Source organism: Fusarium poae, chromosome 1 (assembly GCF_019609905.1).
Source record: "Fusarium poae strain DAOMC 252244 chromosome 1, whole genome shotgun sequence".
In the NCBI taxonomy this organism is placed as follows: domain Eukaryota; kingdom Fungi; phylum Ascomycota; class Sordariomycetes; order Hypocreales; family Nectriaceae; genus Fusarium; species Fusarium poae.
The window spans coordinates 2,747,570-2,772,302 of record NC_058399.1 but is presented as its reverse complement, the minus strand read 5'-3'; the positions used below and the strand labels follow the sequence as shown (position 1 = coordinate 2,772,302).

Sequence of the window (24,733 nt, the reverse complement as noted above, 5' to 3'; positions counted from 1 at the left end):
CCATAGCTAAGTTACTGAATATGAAAGGAGGAGAGGAGGATGTTTGAGAAAAGTGTCATCTGGTAACGGATGTCACAAAAACACAAAAAAACTGTTACCATGGACTGGCCGACCTTGATGTGTTGGCTTGTCCGCGCCTTTGCTTCTTGCTGTTTTCTTGTCTGATACCCGGAATGGAGATAATTAATACCTAATAATACAACTGCTGCGTGTTGAATAAATCCTTCGTATCGGTTTCGTTCATGTGAATATAAATGTACTTTACTTGGCTACTACTATCACAGCTTTATCGTGTGTTCTATTTCTTCGACATGTCGTTTCGCTAGTCGTCGTAACTCGGCATTTGCTCCATATCTCTTTTTGGTACGTGTTTTGATGCTCAGAAGCACTGACTACCTGCTTCCCCTTGGTCAAGTAAATGTTATATACGTATGATTAATACTATGTGGAAGAGATGTTATTTGAAGCCTGTTCAAGTTTCGTGAGATATTGTGCCTAACACTATTTATCGTAGACTGGCTGATCCTGTTTTGATATATGCACACGGTAGCTGCAATCATCTCGACAACATAGGGCATGTAACTGCCTGTCTAAAGATATTAGAATAATAAAATCCATCACACAAACCCCCAACTGCGCCGATGCTTTGTGTATGTGTCTCTATTGTGTTCGTGCGAATGCTCGTATATTCCCTCTCTACTGAAAATTCTTTTTATCACCGTATCGTATGTCTCGTCCTTTGCGGAAATTCACTCTCGCACAAGAGCCCAAACAGAAAGTCGCTGCCATGTTCTACATTTAAATAATATTGGATGGCTTGCCATCCCACAAACCGTCAATGGTTCTCTGTCCTCCTCAAAACGCCGAGTGGCTATGAAGCAAATGCCACACATAGCCGAATGTTTGAATAAAATGTTGTATATGGTAGTCAAGATATTATATCGAAAGTTAAGGCCAACCTGGCCATCAAGGTCGAAAGATTCGTCATGTTCGTTCGTAAAGCCAAGACTATTCTGGCCAGGGCATCAGGTGAGTCAATTGGTGAGACAAGCCATCTCCAACATCAATTGGACACCGAGAGGTTCTTGTATTTGCCAACAAGCTCCTCGATCTTGGGCAAAAGCTCAGGAATCCGGAAAGGCTTGGAAATGACATCGTCCTGTGGTGGACTAGTTAGTGAAATGTGCAAAGTTCTCGACAACAACAACTTACAATTCCCGCGGCCTTTGCACTCTCAATCTGTTCCGGTCGAGCATACGCCGTTACTGCAATAATGGGAATATGTTTCACAATCGTCCCCTCTCGTTCCAGCTCTCGAATTCTCCGAGCACAGGTCATTCCGTCCATGACAGGCATTTCCAAATCCATCAGAATGACAGAGATATCAACACCCTCGGTTTCCTTTCCTGCCCAAAACCTTGATCGTTCAAGAGTTTGCAGGGCCTCTTTGCCGTGGTTGGCGACGAATGTGTTATTGCCACAGTTCCGTAGCTGTCGCTGGAGAACCTTCTGGTTCACGATATTGTCTTCCACAATCAATACATCAAACAACTGATTCGTATCTTGACTCGTCGTCGCCGCCGTTTTGGAAACTTTGCGGTTGAGTGCGGGCTTTTGCGGAATGCCCGGGGCATGTGACTTTCGAGCAATTTTGAAAGGTATGACCTCCTCGAAGTCAGGAGGAGGAGCAAGGGAACGTCGACACTTGATATAGAAGCTGAAGCTGCTGCCAATGTCGCGTCGGGATGTGACACCAATCTGACCACCCTGCATCTCTGTCAAAATACGGGAAATGAACAGACCTAGCCCCGAACCACCATACTGAACATGCGTTCGCGGGGTTGCCTGTTGGAATCGTTGGAAGAGAAGTTTCATTTCTTCCTCGATCAGACCTGGGCCGGTATCCTCGACTGTACAGTGAATATTGATTTCCTCACCATGACCCCACTCGTCGACGTTGTTGATATTTGTAGCTGAAGCGCGTTGTTGGTCAACTTTATCAAAGTATGTTATACCCTTTCTGGTCACCTCGGATATCTGCTTTGAAGCGCTAAGGCTGACAGAAATAGCCCTTTTCTCGCGACCCTGCGTGAATTTGATAGCATTTGTCATGAGGTTGATCAGAACCTGTCGCAATCTTGATGGGTCAAGCTTTACCCATTTAATACCATACTGTTCGAAACTCTTGTCCACATTGAATTCAAACTCAATATCGTGGGCAACTAGTTCCGACTCAAACATCTTTAAAGCACGCTGCACGACTCTGACGGGTTGCTCGTCGATAGGCGTGACAGCTAACAAGTTCGAGTCCAATTTAGACAAGGTTAAAATGTCATCAACGATGCGCTTCTGGTGGCTGGCACACAAATTGATGGTGTTGGCAGCATCGAGACATCCGTCCAACAGGTTTTCCACGTCTGCCTTGATTGTGTGTGAATCGAAAACCGTAATGTTGTTTGCAATCTGATCAGCACATTGCAAAATAGCAGACAAAGGATTCCGCATCTCGTGACTCGTGATATCAATAAAGTTTTCCTGTTGTCGCTTCATCTCGACTGCTTCTTCACGTCGTTCATTCTGCACCTTCTCAGCCCATTTTTGAGATGAAATGTCGGTGATACAGCCAAAAATCAGCTTCAGGTTCCCTTCTTGGTTCTTCTCCGGATATGCGCTCATGAGAACCCACGTGTCGATTGTATTTCCATCGCTCTGTTGACTGCATTTGAAGCGGAATTCCACGGAAATCGTGACCTTCTCTCTGAGCAACCTATCCCACGCTTCTTCCAGCGCCTGTCTGTCCTCATCTCGGACGCTATCCATCCAAGTGTCCACCGAATCCTCGGATCTGGAGTGTCGGGAAATCTGCCACCACATGTCATTGCAGTAGTTGATCTTGCCTGCGAAATTGGCAATGAACATGCCCACAGGTGCAAATTCAGCCATTCTGGTGAACCTGTACTCGCTTTCCACGGCTTCTTGTGTACGCAAGTAAAGTTGCATGGAAAGCTCTTGGCGGTCAAGCGCAGCGAGGCGAGCAGCTCTCTGGCCACGTTTGATTTCCTCCTCAAACAATACCACCGACGCCATCGACGTGGCTAGCTGACGGGACAAAAGGTGGATGAATAATTTGTAGTCATCATCGTAGGGCCGGCGGGGGTTGACACCCATAACAATGAATCCAATTACGGATTCACCTGTGGTAGTTGGAATGACGGGGAATACTACGAGCGTTTTGGAAGGATCACTGAAACCTCTCCAGTGAAGACCTTCGATCAAATGCATAGGAAGGTTGCCGTTTTCTTCAGAGAGAACAATTGGAACGCCACCTGCAGCCATTGACTGGCGCATGTACGGTGCGAAGCCGTCGTCAGATTGCCGCATGTCGAGGTGTGTGAGCGCTGCTGGATGATTTTCGGGGGTTCCCAGACTTCCTTCGAGGACCAGCTGTGGTGAATGGATCAGGCTGCCAGAATGTAACGACGAGACTTCGCTCTCAGTGTCCTCCTTGGCTGAATAAATCAAGGCAAAGGGCACATCGAATTCGTTAAATTCCAGTCCCTTCTGCACCTGAGGCCAGAAGCCAGAAACAGTGGTAGCCGCTGCTGTTCTTTCACCAATCTCGCGAAGCATGAGCATTCTCCTTTCGTTGACCCGCCTGCGAGTATTCTCGAAAGCCGGATTATAGAGTCCCATGATCTCGCCGTTGCCGTCTACCAGAGGCACAATAGACCAAGAGAAGAAGGATTCTTCCAAAAATCCATGTCGATTGATAAAGAGTTGGTTTTCATGCTTCATGGTCGCTTGGCCAGATTCGAGTGCGCTCTTGAACACAGGCTTGATTTCGTCCCAAATCTCTGGCCAAGCATCCATATAACAAGCTCCCATCAGCTTGGGATGTTTTTGTCCGGCCAAGTCTAAATAAGCTTCGTTGTAGATGATCACAAACTGGGGACCCCAGTACATCGCAGCGGGATGTGGGCTGCCCATGATGAGATTAGACATGGATCTGAGGTCAGCGGGCCAATCTTCGATGGGTCCTAGAGGAGTCGCTCCCCAATCTACAGAACGGGCAAACTTGATGTGCGGAGGAAGTGAATCTGACATGGGTATTCTGGTCCAATCGAATATTGACCTAGGTGCAGGTTGCGACTGAAAGACTTGATTTGTGAAATCATCAGGATGTAGCCTTGGTTCACACCCCTCCATAATCGCATCAACGTCGTCTACATGGCGGCTATCGAAATTAGCGTCAAGAGGTTCAGCATCACCAAAATAGTCAGGCGCATCGACAAGCTCAGCGTCAGGGGTGACCGGCATCCGCGGCGATTGCCCAACACTCCGTGTTTCTGAAGCGGCTGTCTCGTCGATAAGCGGTAGCGAGGAACTGGGTCGAGGAGTGGAAAAGCTCGCATGGGCACTGACGAAGCGAAATCTCCGACGCAATGTTGAGAACGTCCAAGTGATACCAGCGTAGAAATGAGTAGATGAGCCGTCGTTCAATGCGCGACCTTTGAGTGGTGTCATAATCCAGGACTTATATCGCCCAAAATCAGTGTCTGTGCTTGTATCTTCCTGGTCCACGGATAAGTACTGAAGCACTTCGTGTGCTCCACGTAAAGACGCATTGTAGTACAGGATATGCAAACCGGCACGACCAGTGTTGGCAGAGTTATCCAGATCTATCAGGAAGGTGGGCCTCTCATCCTGCTCCAAGAACTCGATCACTCCGATACCTTGAAGCATCTGTAGCCCAGGTGGTAGACTGCGACTGTCTGGGGTTGCGCTATGAGTCGGGACATCCATTGAAGAGCCCCAGCTTCCTGGCGTGCTCTCTGATCTACCAGGATTGACAGTGTTGACACTTGCACGAGGCAGCTTCAACGTTGTCACACCGCCCACCGGGTCCTCTCGCATACGCGAAAGCATGGAGACAGAAGGCTCGGCTGTGGGAAAGCTGGCTGGACGATGGACGTGCCTTGCAGGCGTGTGCGAGAAAAACAGGGGTGAGAGAGGTCCTTGTTGCTTTCCACGTGCTGAGGGATCAAGGCCAGCGGTTTTGTTAGGAAGTTCGACTTTGCGAGGCGGCGATGCCCCGGTGCGGGCTTTCTTAATGGGCGATGGGTGCATGACCGGTTCACCTCTCGTCGGGGCAGAGGGACGCTTCGATGGAATTGGAGTCTGTGGGAGCCCTCGCGTCGAGGCGCTAGGACCTCGCGGACTACCGGCTGTAGATAAACTCGACTGGTGAATAGCGCCGGTAGTCGAGGCTGTTGAGAAAGAGTTGGCCAAGTCAGATAAGGGCACGATGGAGGCCAAGTTGGGTATGTTAAGGTCCTGCCTCCATGCTGGTACTTCTGATGTTCGACGGGAGTCGTGGGCGGTCCTGCCAGATGCCGCAACTCTGTCGTAAGCTCTCCCAACTGCGTTGTTCGCGGCGGCGAAAAGTGAGGCGCTGGTATGGGCCTCAGTGTTAGTAGTGCTGTTTGGGGTTATGGTTGAAGTCGTAAATGTGGGTACATCAGCCTGAGCAGAGGTGGAAGCAAAAGAATGGTGGTTGTGATGTTGTTGATTTTCGGGTTGACCCTCCTCTTCCTGGTTGACTGAATCTGCGACGGAGCGATTCGAAGAGACAGAAGGAGTTGAGGGAGAATTGAAACTGGAGAGCTGCTGCATGAAGGCGCCTGGAGACGAGGACGGAATCGAGGCCCCGGAAGGACTGAGAGTCCTTGGCACCTAGTGGCTTTGGGCCTTGCGCGGCGGCCAGCAGACGATCGAGATGCGACCTGGCGAAGGGGCGTGTGTCCGTGAGGTCGGGTGTGTGTAGCGCTGTACCGTATGCGTGGATGGTGATTGAATGTGACCTGACTGTAACTTGTGCCCGTACCGTAAGTGGGGAGGTAGATGTGCTGTGCAGCGCAGCGCAGCTCAGCAACCTAATAGTCAGTGCTGCTCCTCTTGTGTTGTCTGCTTGTCGGCAAGGTACCCTCGATGCGGCGCAGCTTACCAAGTCAGGTAAGTACAGTACAGTGACAGCTTTGAAGAGCGGTGCTGTGATGCCAGGTTGAAGGGGGAAGGGAAAAGAAATGCAACGGAGATCGAGATGGGCTGTGGGATCAGAGAGAATGCGAAATGGATACCAATGGATGTGTTGCAGGGGATTCGCAGCTAAAAGTCGGCTGCACGTCGCCGAACAGGCACCTGAATTCCGGGGGCTCTCCCAGGGCACTTTCAACCAGGACGTGACTTGGACGGTACTGGATTAGACGGGACGGGACGGGATGCAAATCAACGAGTCTCTTTTGTCTGCTTCGCCAATATCCGAATGGTCGATCGATCGCGGGTAAGGGAAATGAAGAAGACCAATAACAGAGAGCGACGGAAGCATTCGTCGCTTTGCACTCGACGGAAACTCTCCAAGGTTTCGGAGTGGCGGACTCAGGATCAGAAAAAGGGACGGATCCTGGCATGAGATTTAAGGTAGCGTTGTGATTGAGTGCCGGAAAAAAGAGCCGCAGGTACAAACAGAGTAGTTGGCAGACTATATGGAGCCGGGGGATAGATGGTCATTAATAGAGGGCCATTGACGTCGTTGCAAGATAGTCGAAGATGAGGGCCTAGAGGGAATATCAGGATGAAGATGTCATGGCGCAACATTGGCAGGCTCACATACGTGCAGTGCAAGTTCGAGGGTTCAAGGGAAGAGATCTAATTGCAAAAGAGCAGAGGTGGCAGTAATTGAGAAGTAAGTACTGTTTGTTAGTTTACCTAGTCTGCAGGTGTCGTCCGCATTTGTCTCTGGACAGATGGGATGAACGAGAAGAAATGGGGAACGGAATCGTACGCCAAATAGTTAACCGTATTGCTGATTCAAATCAACCAGCACAAGACAGATTGACTGACTTGGATTAAGCCACCACAGACAATGACAAAAGGGGGAATTGGATCTATGACAGACATGTCTAATCTAGAGGTAGAAAGGATCAACGCTGATCTCCCAACGCATCTCGAATTCAGCTGCAGCTAGGAGAAGAGGGAGAGGAGAGTCAGTCACCACAGGTACAGAGAACAACGCAACAACATGACTGCAACATAGCACAGCACAACACTGCCAAACTACACAGAGCAGCAACAAAGCAAAGCAAAGCAAACTCATGGGCGTTCAAAAGAACTGATAACCGGGGTTCATACCGGGGGTCATGGAGATTAGGACGGCGTGCGATGGCTTGCAAGTGGATATATTTGAGCTTGGCACCGAATACTCCACCCATTTTTGAGGCCTAGCAATTTAGCTCCTGGACTCGACAGGGGGGACTCAACAGGGAGCTTGACCACCTGTATGTACTAACAAGGTGCACGCTCAATGTAAAGTTAGGTAGGTATCCGGCGAATATTCATATACGTGAAAACTTTCATCATCAGGAAGGTACCTCCAGATAGGTAGTGCTGATATCAATGGCAAACCCACCCCTTAAGACAAGGAAGGAACACTGATAGTTACAGCGACCAGAAGGTTCTTTAGGAGGGAGGCGCGCCAAGCTTGCCAAAACCACTCCAATACAACTTTGGATTTGACTCTTCTCTTTCTGTATTAAGTCTCCCTCACTGTAAACAATAAGCAGCGATCCGAACGCCTGTCTCCACACTGGACTTGCGTGCGTATAATAGTAACCGGCTTCTTTTCTGGTTCACAGAAACAGAACAAACCAAACAGACAGCAGACATCAGACCGGCCCTGGTCCGTCCCGCCCAAGACTGTTCTCAACCAGTCAGGAAAAGGCTGTGGGCTATCGAACAAGCTTTTGGCTTTGGTTAAATCTTGGCTATTAGTGGTTCAGCTTCCAAAGAGGCAACCCTTTGTCGCTTGGAGCCTGTCGATCCTCGTCGTATTGAACCATATCGATCCCGAGTCTACTTTAGCCTGCGTGATTCGTGCCTCGTCGTCGGGTTTGTCGAGATGGAAACAAGGGCAGGCCTGGCAATATGAGTTTTACGCCAAATATGGATGAATAATGCCTCCAAAGACCCCTGCTCGTTATAAACATTAACGGCGGCGGAACCATCGGTGCAACCTCTTGGCACCAATATTGGTGACCTTGGCTGATTCGGCTGTAGTGATAGAGCCATACGACACGACACAGGGATGCTGGTCATTTTGTTCTTTACAATTCCACACATCGGTCACTTTCCATCACTTTCACTTTTGTTGGGCGACTTGACACAAGAGCCCAAACAAAACAGCCTGGGGAAAGTCCCGGAGCAACTCTGCAATGGTCCCAGTGAGACCTGTCTTTGAGGCTGACAGGAGTGGAGATGTTGAAGTTAAGCAAAACTACCGAGGCACGCATGTCTTAATTGCCGCAGTTTGCAAATAACCTTTCACCTCGCCTTATTTAGTTCAAGGTACGCATATGTTGAGAAATTGGAAAATCGTACAGTAAAAACACAGAAGCTTCTGGTTCAAGTATTATTGAAGCAAATTCCATACTCTGTATACTAGGTAAGTAATTGAGAATAGCATAAGAAGACGCAGATGGAGAAGAAAAAAAGGCCAAAAAAAAAAGGTTTCCCGATTTAAGGAACAATGAATGAGAGATGGGTTGTGGAACGGATGCATGGAACTCACTCCCACATCAAGAAACACCCATGACGATCAAAGAGATCTAGAACGGTCTGTTTTACCCACGCTTTGAGTCTTAGGGCATCAGATGGGACCCGCCACTGCACTGCACGTCCATCATCAGTAAGCCCCCCCTGTCAGAGAGAGATCCAGTCTGTTAGTCTGTTCAGGAGCGGCTCCAGAGAACACGGTCTCGAAGTCTGACCCCTGGTGCTTGGCTGTGTGAGATTTTGCACATTGAATTTTTGGCGTTGGAAAACGCCCAAGATTCAGACCTCTGGTCGATAACGTGTGTCTGATATGGAACTTCATACCGAAGCAAGTGGGATAGAGTATCCACAATAAAGAGGTAACGTTATCGTTTTCTTAGCCCGTCTGCAATAAAGTTTGTTCGGTCGAAATGATTCTTTCGTGCAGAATAATTAATTGTCCGGCCCCCACGACGTCAACTGAATAAGAACAGTTGGACCGCCCAGAACTTCCCAATCCCGAAGCGGTGTGGATCGTGCATGTTGCCTGTTCTGAGGTGAGACTGATAGGACAGGCAGATTTGGAGCGGAAAAGCACAGTCATCAATCCATTATTGTGACAGCTTCTTCCCGTTCAGCCACTCCGTTGGTGCCGTGACGGCGGAGTTTCCCCTGCACTAATTGATAAATTGACGCTGTGGCTGACTTGACTGCATTCTTTGTGGGTTTCTTTTTTGCTGAGCACGAGTTTTCAGCATTTGTGGTTTTGGCTCATTATAGACTGCATCACAAGAACCATAGAGCCTCTTTCATCGGTTGTTTGAGTATGGCAATACTTATTGAAAATGCAATACATCAAGTGTGAACCATTATTCCCATTAGCGGCGGTAATGCATACAAGACCGTTCCACGGACTCTTTTCTGTTGGCAAGCATTTCCGGAGCTAACTACAGTCCAGTGGCAGGGGTCTGAAGAGACTTGACAGCCGAACCGGGGCACAATAAAAGAGCGCTAGGAATGCCCTCACCTGGAAAACGATCATGGAAACCTTGGTTCAAGAACCGAATAAGTCAGTGTTTCGCACGTGTGATCCAAGTTCTCTTGATTTGAACCTTTATTAACCGATCCAGTTAGCCGCCCGTCGACCTATTTCGCATGTAATATCTGGCATGATTTCCGGTATGCAAAGCGGCGGTACAACAACATCAGCTTCCTCATCGTTCAACTCATGAATGATGATTGTATGTTGAATATCACAACTGAGCCCATTCTTATCGTCACTCGGCTGATAGACAGTAGCAAGCGGCTAAACTTTGACAAGATTGACGATGAACCAACATACGGATACGATTTGAGAAAGAAAAAAAATCGGTTCAAGCCGTACTTCCGGACGGGAAGATCACATTGAAATTCGAATCTGCGGACATTTGATGGCAAAAAAACAGGCGGCTCAAATCCCTGTTGTTCGAGCAGCTTGGACTCTTGAAGGCACATCTTGAACTGCATTCTTCGCCTTTTGATTGGCCAGTGGAACTCACGAGGTTGCAGCTCCAACCTCTGGTCCAACCAATCGGGCCCTCTGGTCAACATCGAGCATCTTACCTATTCCACCCGGGCGCTTAACAGAGGAGACGAGTGGTGATGGACAAGTAGCCCTGCAACACCATTGGCTACACTTTAGATGCTCGTGGTGATTGACTTACCTAGTATCACTCCAGACGCCCGCCTCCCGCATCTTGGTTGCCGCTCACAGGCTGTTACAGGCCCCTTTCACACAGGATCACACTGGTAGAGTGGTTTTCGTCAGCCATGAGCCTCTCACAGCTGGGAAAACCCTTGTGCCCCCCCTCATCAATCTACTGTAAGCGTGCGTATGCAGTTCCCTCTTCAGCCGATCCGTTGCGCTTCTGCTGGCCGCCTTGAAGGCCCTTAAACCGCTGCCCACCCCCAACCTGGCCACCTGAACGGCTCCTCTACATCCTCAACTGAGATTCACAGCTGCCGGTCAGCCATAGCGACGAACCAACTTGACGAGCTTCAATTATACACAAGTCTCTGCAACGATACCGTGTATGTGTAACCGACTATAGCTGCTCCTCTAGCAGCCGACCACAAACGAAACAACAGCCACACGAATTTGATCAGATCAGATAAGATAGCTATCGACATGATGAAGCTTCCCATCTTCAATCGCTCATCACAAGAGCACACAGACAAGCCAGCAAAGCCCAAAACCTATAAAATCGTATTCAGAAAATGGCCTCGCCTAGCGAGAAAGGCGGTTTGGTGGCTGATGCCTCTCGAGCTGATAGGAGTCGTGGCCGCTCTGGTTATCTTTGGCATCTCTCAACCCGATCTCTACCGAAGCGATATGTGGAAGATTGGTTGGCAACATGATCCTCCGCTCAACTCAAACCCTGCCATAGTCCTCTACGCTTATGCCAACCATCGACCTTTACCCAAGATCGCCCTTGTCTGGACAAGAACGTGAGTTTCTGTCGGATTCTATCAAATGAGATTAACTTACATGAAAAACAGATTTACCGATTTCAACGTTGCCATCTCGGTCATCTCGCTCTTCTTTCTTCTCGGCAAGCTTACAGCTTTCATCATGAGGTGCTGGTACCCAATCTTTGCCACCTTTATCAATTGCAGCTTGGTCGCTTTGTACGCCGTTTGCACCTATGGAACCATTGGACCCGACTATGCCGACTCACGATATCCCGCACCTGCAGCCTGGTACTACCGTTTTGGATGCGACATTGCGCGGCCTTATGGAAAGTACAAGAGCTGCATGATCGCCAAATACTCCCTTGTCCCGGCTGTGTATATGCTGTAGGTTACTCCTCAGAAAGGGACACATGAACGAGATATGCTGACAATTTTGTAGCTTTATTTATGTTTGCAGCTTGGCCTTGTCAATCTATGCCCTCCTCCCCAACAGGATCAATGATATTTCCGATGACGATGATGAGGAAGAGGGATCTACGACATCGGAACCAAAGGACAGAGGTGTTTGGGAAATGCACAATATGAAGACGCCTGATGCCCGAGCGATGCCGTATACTCCTCGAACACAAGCGTTTCATACTTTGGATCGCCAACTGCCGCTGCGGTCCCAACAGAACAGGTACGGGTGAATGGGCGAATGAAAATATTAAAACCTGATGACTGGGAGATATGTGTCTATGGCTGGACTACTATCCTTAATTAGCATAAGGTGTTTTGGAGTTTGGGATGATGATATTGGATACCAAGAAACAATCTTTGAGGCCGAACAAGGCACAATTTTCATATTGTTACATATATTTTTTCCTATCTAGATTGAGAAGATCAGCATTGTATGCTCTCGTGGAACTTAGTAGCTGCAACTCATACTCAAGAGATAATTACATTGGTCTTGATGAATGGTTATCTTTCGCAAAGACCTGCCTGTTCCGCTGACCTGTACGGCCCGGTCAATGATGAAAGATGGGGAAAGTTTGAACAACTGATGAATTGCCAGTCGGTACCCAAGCTTAAAGAAACTTATAAAAGACGCAATTCACCGGCTCACTTCTACATTCCTACACAACTCCTATCGTTGCCGGTCCCGCCGGAGCCGATCTTTGTGTTTTAGGTAGGTTGAGTGAGATGGATGCCGGCTCCGGGGGAAGATTTTAGTTCTAGCTCTAACGTTACCCCACACAAGCTTGAACCGGGAGCTTTAACAAGACGTCACCCCGCCAGCATTTGCCAACTTCGATAACATTCATCATTACATTTCAGATTACCAACAGTCAATAAACCGTACCTTTTCTTCAATTAACTGCGTCTGATATAATTCTTCTCGACTCAATTGGAAATACAGATACTTGGTCACAATGGCTCTTCTTCAGCGCTTAGTTGCTCCCTCAGCACGAGGTGCGCTGCGACAATCTCCAGCTATCACTTTGATGATAACCCGAAAAGTATCCAACGCTTCTCCCCCAAAGGTATTTATCATTGGCAGTTTATATAGTCACAACACTGATATCTTATAGCTCAAAGATCCCTCCCTTCTCAAACAGGATGTCTGTTATGTCAATGGCGAATGGGTCAAGGCCAAGTCTGGCAAGACGTTCAAAGTGAATGGTGAGACCTCGATCTAAACACCACTCCCGTCACATACTAACGATCAAGACCCTTCAACTGGTGATCTCATCGGAACATGCCCCGAGTTTGACTCCAAAGACGCTCAATTGGCCATTCGCGCTGCTGCCGATGCGTTCCCCTCATTCCGCAACAAAACAGGCCGTGAGCGCTCTAAGCTGTTACGCGCCTGGTACGATCAGATGACGGCCAACGCAGAGGACATCGCAAAGCTTATCACATGGGAAAACGGAAAGCCTATGGCTGACGCCAAAGGCGAGGCAACTTATGCTGCCAACTTCCTTGAGTGGTTCAGTGAGGAAGCGCCACGAGTATATGGTGACACAATTCCCAGTTCAGTACCTGCCAACCGGGTCTGGACTATCAAAGAGCCTGTTGGAGTTTGCGGTTTGATTACACCGTAAGAAGCAATCACTATATAATTGAAGCTTAATGTTGACCTGACTTCTCTAGATGGAACTTTCCCGCTGCCATGATCACACGAAAGATCGGACCTGCTTTGGCTGCAGGCTGCACAGTCGTTGCAAAGGCTCCCGCCGAGACCCCATTTACTTCACTAGCCCTGGCCGAGTTGGCTCACCGTGCAGGAATCCCCAAGGGTGTTGTCAACGTCGTGACTTCACATGAGAATACTCCCGAACTCGGCGAGCTTCTCACTTCCGACCCCACCATCCGCAAAGTCTCTTTTACCGGTTCCACAAACGTTGGCAAGCTTCTTATGAAGCAGTCGTCCGGTACCCTCAAGAAGCTTTCCATGGAACTCGGTGGAAATGCCCCCTTCATCGTCTTTGACGACGCAGACGTTGATGCTGCTGTGGCCGGAGCCATTACCTCCAAATTCCGATCTTCAGGCCAGACTTGTGTCTGTGCCAACCGAATCTACGTTCAGCGCGGCATCTATGATGAGTTTGTGTCCAAGTTTACTGAAAAGGTCAAGTCGTTTAGTGTAGGCCACGGCTTTGACCAAGGCGTTACACATGGACCTCTGATCCACGACAAAGCAATTGAGAAGGTCGAGGCTCATGTCAAGGACGCTGAGAAGAAGGGTGGAAAGATCACTATCGGAGGCAAGCGACTCAGTGACCTCGGTTCCAACTTTTATGCTCCTACCGTCATCCGCGATATGACTTCAGAGATGGATATGGCCTCTCAGGAGACCTTTGGGCCTGTTGCTGGTCTATTCCCCTTTGAGACGGAAGAAGAAGTGGTCAAGATGGCCAACAACTCTGAGGTCGGACTGGCGGGTTACTTCTTCTCTCGCGATCTTGAGCGCGTGCACCGTATTGCTGAGGCCCTTGAGGTAGGTATGGTCGGCGTCAACACTGGTCTCATTTCTGATGCTGCTGCGCCATTCGGTGGTGTGAAGGAGAGTGGCTTTGGTCGTGAAGGATCGTTGTATGGTATCAGTGAGTACCAGATCACCAAGATGATCACATATGGAGGCATGGGTAAGCCTCTTCAGTCATAAGTATGAAGGGTATAATGAAACTTAGTTTGTCATAATGGAAAATAAGAGCACTACATCTATTAAGCTATGAGAATGTATCCAATATTCCCGGGTGGTGTCAAGGAACGTATATCATATGAGTGAGAACAGTTGATGCAAAAAGAAGTATTTTCAACTCTTTACAAATAAATCCTAGGTTTTTACACCACTGAAAGATGAGTTAATCTAAGTTTATCGCTTATCCTATGATGTAGTACGGCACTGAAGGAATGTTGGTGTGACTCTGTATACTACACGGTATATCATTTGGTTTCACCCTCTCGATATCGGTGAAAGAACCTTGGGTTTCAGTTTGTTATTTCGGTGTCTTATGCATATGCATCTTTTTGGACAATAGCGTCAATCGGCCAGTTTATCTGTCCAGTTGGATATGGGCTGATGTTTGAACTCCCACAAACAGCCAGGATACATGACATCTAACACAACACCAACCTCTAATTCGACGGTCGTGTAGTGTAGTGGTTATCACGCTCGCTTTACATCTATTGTATGCGCGAGATGTCGTAGGTTGAGCCCTGCCACGATCAAAAAGCGCATGAGATGGTGTTGTCTGTCTGTTGGATGCATCCATATCATCTTTTGAACCACATTTTTGCGGGGGAGCAAGGGGTGTGGTAAGGCCGAGGGGCCACCTTAGCTTATTAAGTTCATTAATACAATTCAAGAGTTACTGATGATATGATATCTCATAAATGTTGACTTGTAGGTTGGATACCAGTGTCTGAACTGCTGTGCCATTATGGTAGTGCAATGATCGTCTTCAAGGTTGCTGTGTAAGAAGAGCCCAGCCACTTAACAAACGTGCCACAATTGATTGAGCAGAAAACTTAAATTATTCCAATGATAATTACAGTAACACAGAATTGTTTTGATCTAATTCTATGTGAATAAATCTCATATCTTCTATGAATATCTGTAGCTAATATCGTGTAAACCTCATGTCAGTGTTGGAATGTCCCAGCAATGTCTTATCTTATCACCTCGTAGAACCCACCACGAACTGACGTCGTGCAGGAATTTCGATCTTTGCCTCGACCTACGAAACACGCAAAACCACTTTAACCACAACAAACTCCTTAAAATGGCACTGTCACGAGCCAATGGACCTCTAAGGACCTGTCTGCGCCAGTTGGTGCGCTCAGAGGGGTATGTCTCATTGCATATTCCTCTCCTCAATCCAAATCATGCAATTGATCGACTAACCTAACCGACTACCCAGACCAGCTCCTCTCCGCTCGATAGCTGCCAGCCCTCGCGCATTCAGCACATCTCATGCGCTTCTAAAGAAGCGCAAGATCTCAGCACCTGCCAACAGTCCTAACACTGCCACTGCGAAGGCTGCTGCGGGGTCTATGAACAAGGCCGAGTATGACACGGCAAAGGTGCCCATGCCCGACCCAGAGGATCCTCTCGACTTCACAGCTGTTATTGCTGCATATGCACCCATCGATGCGCATTTCAAAACTCAACTCGCAGGCATGGTTCATGGTGGTCGGTTCAACCCAACAAACTTAGGTTCGCTGCCTGTGACTATCAAAGATGAGGAGGGTGTCGACGCCTCGTTTCCCCTACGAGAGCTTGCACAGGTTGTTCCTCGATCTGGCCGAGCTATTTCGCTACTGGTCAACGACAAGGAATACATCAAGCCCATCATGTCAGCAGTGCAATCAAGTCGAGAATTCAACCAGCAGCCTCAGCGATCAGAGGACAACGAGCTTGAGCTTCTGCTCAAGGTGGAGCTAGAGCGCAAGGACGATGTTGAGCGACGAATCAAGGAGGCTGTTCAGCAGTGGAAGGACCGCATCCGTACTGCTCGATCACGACATGAAAAGACGCTGAAGGACTGGAAAAAGAACGGCACCGTGCTTCCCGACATCGTCAAGAAGGCCGAGAAAGAACTGCAAAAGGTGCAGGATAAGAAGATGAAGGAGATCGATCAGGAAGAGGCACAGACGATTCGTCAACTATAGGTGCACAAACTGGCAGTTGTAGGATAGATGCAGAATATTTGTAGTATTACATATCGTGACAAGTGTACACTGATCTTAAGATCTAATCCGGATTTTTTTAAGCGTTTGCCTTTCCACCCTTTGCACCAGCGCCCTTCTTATCCAAAAGAGACGTCAATTTCGTCTGGAATGAGTTGACGTCGTGGGTAGTGTAAGTCTCAGATCGGAGATGCCATGAGCGGGACACTCCAACAGGGTCTGATGCGAACTTGGGTGTCTCGTGCTGGCCCTGAATAGCTCGCTGTGTAATGACCTGACGGATAGCCTCCTCGGTTTCGGCAATGATAGGACCCGTGAGCTCCTTGCCTTCGGCTCTGGCCCTTCCTTGGAGGTACTGCTCGGCAGCCTTCTTGGCCTCGGTATCGGCGAAGAAACGAATACCGCTGGCCTCGATCTCGGAGGCGTAGTATTTAGCCTGGAAGGCTTCTGGTGCACCGACGTGGTCTGCTGTGCCGAGAACGCTGAGGTTCTGCATAACAGTAGCTGACTTTCCAGAGGCGGTGCTTGGTGCAACAGGGGCGAATTGGTTGATAGACTCGAGTGTGAGGGATGGTGCGTACTCGGAGCGCATTCCGAATCGAATGCTATCTTCGAAAGACTGCTCATCGGGATCCAGGTTATTGAATTCGTTTCGGTCCCTGTTTCTATCCTTGTCGTCATCATCCTTTCGTCTATCGCCTCTGCTTCCACCTCGACCTCCACGACCCCGACCCCGACCTCCACGTCCACCACGACCTCTGGCGCTAAAGCCGCCTCCACCTCGACCTCTTGTCATAGGTTGACCAGTTCGAACAGGCGAGGATGAGCGATCCTGGGCTGAAGATCCTCCCCTACCCACAAATCCACCTCGTCCACGGAAACTGCCGCGACCTCTCAGACCCCCTCGGCCACGTAGGGGTAAACTCTTTATATCGATGACCTTGGGACCACCAGCCTGAGCGGGACGGGCAGCCGGCCTCGGGGTGCTGGGACCATCGGCGGCCTGAACCTGTGAAGTCGAGAATTGGCGGGCGTAGTTTCGGAGAGCATCCGAGGCCTGCTCGAGCTCTGGCCTGGTCCGGCTGCACACCGAACGGAAGGCGTGGCGTTGCATTTTGGCGGTGGTTGTCTGATGTGGTGAAGCTGATTGTCGTGATTTAGTCGATCAATTTTCGACGTCTGCTAGATCATGACTAAGCCGGTGCACACCGCATTGACCAATCACATTTCTTGGCAGTATCAACATCGACTTCACCATAAAAGAACAAGTCATGAGGAGTGAGTATATAAACAAGAAACAAATTACTAGGAACTGCTTGTACTCAATTCCTGTTGCTATGCACAAAACCAAGATCCCAGATCTGGCTATAATCCCAAGAATAACTCTATAGGGTTGTACCCTTCCAATCCTCCCATCAATCCTTTACAAATGCGCCAAGCATAGGCCAATCGTTCCCAAACTCCGAAGCGTATACATGACGGCGCTGTTTCGGTCCTTGCGTGCCTTTCAACCATTTCAGGTTGTGTGTTTAGGACACTTACATCCGTTACTCGGGGCAGAGACAGTGACCTTTACGGCTGTCACACCGTGATACTGGGTCACTGCGTACGGAGTATACTTGTTCTTGGCTTGCAAGGCCATATTCTGGACCTTATTCATACTCTTGCTAGAGTTGATCTGTTTGCGCTGTTCTTTCTGCTTAAAACAATGGCAGTATTTTCTGGGTCGCCCTCGAATTGCCATCATTGGTATAAAATGAATGTTTCGTAATGGAGGAAACTGGCATAAAAAAAAAGTCGGATTCGTGTTTGCGATATGTACATCATTACATGCTCTGAGGTTGAATCATGGCGGGCTGTAACCAGTTAGCAGGAATTTAAGGGATCATTGGTGTCTAGACATACCGGGCTGTTAAGCATGTGTTGGCGCTTGTTTCGGCTCTTCTTGATATGACTCTTGAGGGCACTTGAGTCGAGAGGCTTGAGAAGCTCAAAGCTACAGAGTAACTCAGCGGATACCGACATAACGGCACCCCAGTTGTCAAATTCACCGCAGTACTACGCGAGTTAGCCTTTGATTCGAGGAAAATTGGGAGGGAACAGCTTACATTGGGGGCACTGAAGACTGTCACCAGAACCCTATCGTTGAAGAATTCATAGCCATCCTCAACCACCATGTGTGCTCGACAGATAAGATCAAAATCATGTACTGCCAAAAACTCTGTAATAACCCGTTTACCAAAACAATAACTAACGCCTCTTTCGTTGGCTTCCCAGTCTTGCTCCATGTCTGCAGGATCAGACCAAAGAAGATCGTTAAGCAGTCCATAATCGGGGACGTCAGTAGGTCGAGCAATGTTTCGAATGTCGTCCATGTGGACCAGAGCTGGTGACAATCCTCCGTGAACACAAAAGATCTTGCCGGCGACGATCGCGGCGATGGGAAGAGTGTTAAAGCAGTCAATAAACGTCTTCCAGATTTTGACATTGCACCTTCGCTTGCATTCGTCATAAAAGCCGTAGACCCGTGTGACATTGGCGCACTCGTGGTTTCCTCGGAGGAGGAAAAAGTTTTCGGGGAATTTAAGTTTATAGCAGAGTAGCAGCAGGATTGTCTCCAGTGATTGCTTTCCTCGATCAACATAGTCGCCAAGGAAGAGATAGTTTGAGTTTGGAGGGAAGCCACACATCTCAAACATTCGGATAACGTCAGTGTACTGTCCGTGGACATCACCCACAACCTTGACAGGCGCATCTAACTCCAACAAAGCAGGTTGAGACAGGAAAACCTCTCTTGCCCTCTGGCAAATAGCAACAATTTCGGCGTTCTTGAGACAAACGCTCTTTGTAACTTTCCCAGCATAACCTGCATCCAAGAGTCGCTTGATAAAGTCGTCAAGATCAATATCTTTAATTTCAGACATGGCAACGTTGGAGTTGCCTTCGGCCTTGGACTCATCGGACGGACCATTGTTGACCGGGTTAATGGTGTTTTCGCGCTTCACCAGAATTGACTGTCCCGGAGCTTGCATGTGCGCGTTGGCTCCAGCGTTGACAGACGGAGGCTGATCGGAAACGTGATCGACTTCTCCCGATGCTTGCGCGGCACTGACATCGTGGTTGCCGCCTTTAGCGTTACCATGAACGGGAGAGGGAGGGGGTTGGTCCTCTCCGACGGCGGAATCTGCGAGGGCCGACTCGGATGTTGACATGTCCGTCCCGGCAGTATTGAGGGGAGGGAGCTCGCTGCGGCTCAGTCGAGATGAGCTTGAACGTCCATGCCTACTGGATCGCCTTTCCTCACTCTTAGATTCGACCGGACTCTCGCCGTTGGACAAGACCTTTGAGTTCCTGGGACTGTCCGATTTGCTGCTACTGCGTATCTTTGATCCTAGGGAACGAAACGAGCGGGAGGATTCCTTGGTGTCAGATCGACTAAAAGACGGGTAAGACTGAAGAGGTCCATCGGGCCCGGCAGAACCGGAGCCCTTTGAGCCAGATCCACCTTGGCTGGAGTTGTTGTTTCCCATGATATTTGTTTCCGCGACTCTACCCAACGATGACTCAAACTGAAGCTCGGCTGGCTGGCTGGCTAGCGGGTGGGTGTGCGGGTGATACGGTTCGGGAAATTCGTAACAAATCTTGGCGTGGGCGCAGGTGAGATGCCGGCAACCGTTCAGGTCAAGGGAGGTGTTAAGGAGGGTGAAAAAAGCGATCGAGGGTTAGGAAGAAGGAGGAGCAACGTTGACCCCTTGATGCGTCCGTTTTGGGCAGTTTGAGAAGATGCTTCAAGTTGAAGCACGCTGTCTGTATTTTTGGGTCTAGATGTTGAAGTGATTCGGCGGGTGGATTTTGCGGCGATGATGACGTCGTGTGATGGTCCGTTAACGCCGGGATGAGGCCGGAGACGATAGAAAGCGCGAACCGAAAGGTATTCGGAGATAGTGCTGAATGACCAAAGACCGGGTTTGAGTCTAAGAGTTGGTCCAAGTTAGGACAGCTCGCTTCTGATAACGAGATAAGTTGAGCGAAGAGAGTAAGTGGATGCAGGCGTTGCGGCGCATACAGCTAACTACCTAGCTACAGAGACCGTAGGGAGAGAAAAATAGCCACAGTGTGGAGGATAAGAGATGTAGAGAAAGAGGAGAGTAAGTTGGGCGGACATACAACAAACAAACAAAACGAATTGTCGGGTATAATAGAGGTAGCTGAGAAGTCGCTAGGATGAGACTAACAGCAGTGATAAGACTGAAAAGTCAGATTGCCAAGACGTTTTAAGGGCAAAACGTTGGGTGTCGGGCGCTGGCGCAAGAAAGTATCGGTATTGGTATAGGAATGGTATGGTACCTATGGTATGGCAGGCGGAGAGAGAAAAAAGTACAGTTGCAGGGGCGCGAGAGAGGCGATGCGAGGAAAAGCAAGATATGAAGATAAATACGACGGGCGGCGTGGCTTCAAGGCGGTTCTCGATTGAGTTGGTTACGTTGGATGATAGAGTCTTTTTAATAACGTGAATGGTCAAGTATCTGCATACGCAATTAGACGCAGGCAGTCAGTCAAGAAGACAGCGATAAAGATAGAACCAATTGCGACGGCTGAGGCTCTGGAAGATTGTTGCAAGAGGAAGAAACAACAGACGAGACAAGTGTGTTGCAGAGGTGAGATAGTAGTAGTCTAGGTAGGTAGGCAGGATACCTAGGATGAGATAGGATAGGATAGGATTTTAGGACAGACAGCCAAGGTTACTAAGGTAAGTAGGAGGTAGGCAGACTAACAGCTTGGTTGGATACCTAATGAATGACCTCCACCTTTCGGTTCCTACCCCAAGAAAAGCCAAGACAAGTCCAGAGCAAGGAAACGTAAGGTAAAAGGTGAGATAAGTTGAGTTGAGGCCGGTCGAGAAGCTCACAGTCCACTACAGTAGCAACGTCTAAGGCCAGTAGAGAGTATTATTAGCGGAACCGGAAAGGTCGAAGCGAAGCGAGTAAAAGTGGCGGCTCAGGTTCAGGCTATGACAATTAAGGTTCCACACCCCTCGTCGCTTTCTCTTTCTTTGTCGGACCAATTGAGGCTAAAGATAGGTAGATAGAGAGAGAGAGAGAGAAAGAAAGAATCGATAGGGAAAAGACCACGTCAAACTGCCAACTCGAGAGCTTCATCGTACAAGACTCCAACAAAGGTTGCAAAATCCGAAGTGCTGGGGTCACATGGTGATGAGACATCTACCTACCTACGGATACTACACGGAAGGCCGAAACGAATCTCCGATGACAAGCACTTCCTAGCCAAGACTCGTTCGTCTGGGGTGGTTTTTTTGATCAGCGCCCAATAGAGGGGAGCTTCAGTAGTGCGAGGTTGGGTTGGGTTGACTGTAAATAGAGCACACGACAGGGGTTTGAAGCAATTAGTTCGTCTTGGGTGATACGTGTGAGTGTCAAGGTAAAGGAGCCAAGAAACGACAAGCCTTGATAAGGGTAAGAGAAATGCGTTGGAAATTTTGTCGGTATTTGACCTCCGCCGAATTATCATATGGATGGATGGATGTACAGAGTACTGGTCTTGGGACCTGGCTGAGTGACTCAAAATTAGATCTAGACTACCAAAGACAGAGACAGAAATAGATACCGAGACATTGACAGAGACAGAACAACAGATCATAGCAAACATACATACATGCCTGGACCATCTCTATGGAGCCTTCGTATGCAACATCCAGCCCGAATCCCTGGAGTTTTGGAGACGACCGATTGGCACGTGCGAGAGCTTGAATTCGTCTTGACCATTCACGATTCATTTCTGAGAGAAACAAGTCAAGAAACTCGGTCAAACGTTCGGGCTCAGTTCGAGCCACTTCACATATCCATGTCATTTCCATCGTCTCCCCAACTCAAAGCCACGTTCAAGGTGGCACAAAATGACCAAACTATTTTGTTTTCCAGGCTGTTAGAGTCAAGTTTCTTTGTCCCGAGGACCATCTACTTACTGCCTTAGTAGTATACTAAGTTAACGACTATCTAATGGCGAAAAAAAGCCAAGACGGAGCAGACTAAAAAGGCACATGTTCAACCCCTCACCGTCACTGTCACTCTCATTCTTCCATGACTGCAGACAAGAGCATAATGACATATCAAATTACATTTCCCCATCTTTTCCTCATTTTGAGGCCGCCGTTTTTGCCTTCGTAGTGCGTCAGTAGCTCGCTACCTAACGTTGAATACTCGGTATCACCATTGCACAGACTTTTGTGCTGTGACAGCTGACCATTCCTCGTGCACCTCTCACCGAAACCGTCCTCGCGTGGTTCTGACAGCCGCAGCCGGTCTGGCACACACTATTCCTCTTTTGTGTAAAGGTGAATTGAGTTTAAGAATACATCTTACAACCATAACACAACCACCATGTGAGAACGATATTTTAAGAGTTGGGAACTCGAAACTATTACCACAAGTATTTTACATAGTAAAAAGTGTTGCATAGCTGAAAATAAACTAGCCCGTAGCCGCGTAAAAACCGCCCCTTTCAATCATTCCAAAAACATCAGATGCTGGACCTTAAACTGTTCAGCCAGTCCCCGAGAACATGTTCGTCTCTGCCCATGTGTTCGCAAGACAAAAGACATCCGGATTCCCTTATTCGGCCGTCTCAATATCGACCAGTGGCCGTCAGTTGACAGCTCACTTACACACCACTGAGGCTTTGCAAAGAACCATCTCGCTGTCGTAGTTGCAGCCATTGGCGTTCCCCGTCTTGAGAAGCATTGGCGAGATAATGAAATCAACTGCAGTCTTGGGGGACAGTTCCTTGGTGTGTGCCAAAACATCCATTAGATCTGCATCGTATCGCAGACTCTTCGGTCCATGCTCCAGCTCATGGGTCGACAAAATGGCCATGGAGCCCATCAACATCTCATCGAGGTTGAGTGCAGTTTCCAGAATGACCTTCATCTCCTGGAGGAAATCGGTGCCTGACTTCTCCGCAGTGATGTTGCAGAATAGCTTCAACCTGTCTAATTCTTTACTAGCGTGTCTCTTGGGGGCCTTTTTATCACGCTGATCGAAGTGACTGAGGAGAGCGGTGCCTTGGGCAGACCACTTTGCAACATGTCGCATCGTCGGTCCTAAGCGTAAAGGTCGATCAGTCCTAGGGGCAAGCTCTGTCATACATACTGTTAGCGATTACATATTATGGAAGCGTTGTGTCAGCATACCAACGAGGCGCCCTCGTATGGTTTTGAAAGTACCAATGAAACCACCACCCCAGAATTTATCCCCATTCACGAAAATTTCTTCATTAACAAGAATCCAGAGGTAAGCGGCGAGGATGAGTTCTTTGTAGTCATCATTTTCCAACAACTTTGGCCAAGACGAGACTATGCGTCCGAATCGCGCTTTGTTCACGTCGTCTGTTGGACATTTGGTTGGGCATTTGGCCATGGCTCTAGCCATGGCACGAATGTTGTAGTCAAGCTGCTTCCACTGGCTTCGAATAGCATCGTCCGATATCTTTGCTGCGCCTGTCCAGCTGGCAATATCGGCGAGTTTTCGCAACTCATTCCGCTCCTTGACAGCATCGGCAAGCTTGGTGTTTGCCTCTTGAAGCTGCTTCTGTAAACCCTGGTGGTCCATTTTCAGTTGTTGACATTGGCTCTCGGCATGTCCAACTCGCATGTAGGCGCGGTTAAGTTCTTCGTAAAGACGTTCCTCTTGGCGCGCAGCAGAATGTCTTAGCCATTGGGAAACAGTGTTGCCGAGGCCTGTGACGATACCACTGATGTGGTCAGTCATATGCCCCAGAGTAGACCTTTGCGCCTCGGCCTGTTGTCCGTAATACTGCAGGAAAGAAGTCATCTCTGCGTTCTGGGCGGAAAAAAACGCCTTCATGGAGTCGGAGGTCATGTAAGTTTCGCTGCCTCTAGTGCTATCATTACTTTGTGGTGCTGAAGAACCCTTGTCATCACTCAGGTCCATGAGGTCTCCAGATCCAGGACCATGTTTAACATACTTCGAAGCAGTCGGATCTTGACCACGATCAAGAATCTTTTTCTCTGGCTGAATAGATACCTTGTCTCGGGGCTTCATCCTAGCCACTTAAAGATATGTGCGGAACAAGGAGGCTGCTTCTTCTTATTAGCACTTTTTTATTTTCAAGTCGGTATGTTATAAGAAAATGCCGAAGAGTCACAAAGGGGGGGGGGGTAAGAAGAAGAACTGAAATATTGTGAAAGAAGAATGCGACAGTGCTTCCGTGAAAGAAGTGAGGCACCTGTGGTTAAAGGAAGGTCTGCAACAGGAGCAAATAATACTCCTTGACTGGTAACTGACTGTTTGCTTTGATGTTGCGATCGCTTTGTTCTGGCCGCACAGAAATATTTTTTCTGGGAGTCTCGAGGGTGCAGCGATGCGTAGCACTTTTCCCAACACCTTTCATCTGCTATACAGCTGCCAAACACTGCGAATCACTGTGAATCACTGCGAGTTGGCAATCAGAATTCCCTAGGCACCAGCCCTTGGAATCTTCTAAC

General features: G+C 48.6%; 7 protein-coding genes and 1 non-coding gene across 8 annotated transcripts; 4 read left to right on the top strand and 4 right to left on the bottom strand.

Annotated features, from left to right (window-relative positions):
* Positions 1–1,063: 1,063 nt before the first annotated feature.
* FPOAC1_000906 (uncharacterized protein) lies at positions 1,064–5,673 on the bottom strand (the record flags this gene model as incomplete). Its single annotated transcript, XM_044845514.1, has 2 exons — positions 1,064–1,159; positions 1,213–5,673. The coding sequence occupies 2 exons, from the start codon at positions 5,671–5,673 to the stop codon at positions 1,064–1,066; spliced, it is 4,557 nt and encodes a 1,518-aa protein (XP_044711430.1).
* A 5,083-nt stretch (positions 5,674–10,756) lies between these two features.
* Positions 10,757–11,726, top strand: FPOAC1_000905 (uncharacterized protein; the record flags this gene model as incomplete). The annotated part of the gene is made up of 3 exons (XM_044845513.1): positions 10,757–11,073; positions 11,125–11,421; positions 11,477–11,726. 3 exons carry the CDS (start codon positions 10,757–10,759, stop codon positions 11,724–11,726), a joined length of 864 nt encoding a protein of 287 aa, XP_044711429.1.
* Positions 11,727–12,449: 723 nt separating this feature from the next.
* FPOAC1_000904 (uncharacterized protein) lies at positions 12,450–14,185 on the top strand (the record flags this gene model as incomplete). Its single annotated transcript, XM_044845512.1, has 4 exons — positions 12,450–12,560; positions 12,609–12,699; positions 12,748–13,117; positions 13,171–14,185. The coding sequence occupies 4 exons, from the start codon at positions 12,450–12,452 to the stop codon at positions 14,183–14,185; spliced, it is 1,587 nt and encodes a 528-aa protein (XP_044711428.1).
* A 483-nt stretch (positions 14,186–14,668) lies between these two features.
* FPOAC1_000903 lies at positions 14,669–14,751 on the top strand. Its single transcript has one exon. It is a non-coding gene; the product is annotated as a tRNA-Val (tRNA).
* A 554-nt stretch (positions 14,752–15,305) lies between these two features.
* On the top strand, positions 15,306–16,194 carry FPOAC1_000902 (uncharacterized protein; the record flags this gene model as incomplete). The annotated part of the gene is made up of 2 exons (XM_044845511.1): positions 15,306–15,370; positions 15,444–16,194. 2 exons carry the CDS (start codon positions 15,306–15,308, stop codon positions 16,192–16,194), a joined length of 816 nt encoding a protein of 271 aa, XP_044711427.1.
* Positions 16,195–16,291: 97 nt separating this feature from the next.
* FPOAC1_000901 (uncharacterized protein) lies at positions 16,292–17,326 on the bottom strand (the record flags this gene model as incomplete). Its single annotated transcript, XM_044845510.1, has 1 exon — positions 16,292–17,326. One exon carries the CDS (start codon positions 17,324–17,326, stop codon positions 16,292–16,294), a length of 1,035 nt encoding a protein of 344 aa, XP_044711426.1.
* Positions 17,327–18,038: 712 nt separating this feature from the next.
* PZH1 (serine/threonine protein phosphatase Pzh1) lies at positions 18,039–19,742 on the bottom strand (the record flags this gene model as incomplete). Its single annotated transcript, XM_044845509.1, has 3 exons — positions 18,039–18,068; positions 18,118–18,270; positions 18,321–19,742. The coding sequence occupies 3 exons, from the start codon at positions 19,740–19,742 to the stop codon at positions 18,039–18,041; spliced, it is 1,605 nt and encodes a 534-aa protein (XP_044711425.1).
* A 3,144-nt stretch (positions 19,743–22,886) lies between these two features.
* Positions 22,887–24,290, bottom strand: FPOAC1_000899 (uncharacterized protein; the record flags this gene model as incomplete). Its single annotated transcript, XM_044845508.1, has 2 exons — positions 22,887–23,365; positions 23,420–24,290. 2 exons carry the CDS (start codon positions 24,288–24,290, stop codon positions 22,887–22,889), a joined length of 1,350 nt encoding a protein of 449 aa, XP_044711424.1.
* Positions 24,291–24,733: the final 443 nt, after the last annotated feature.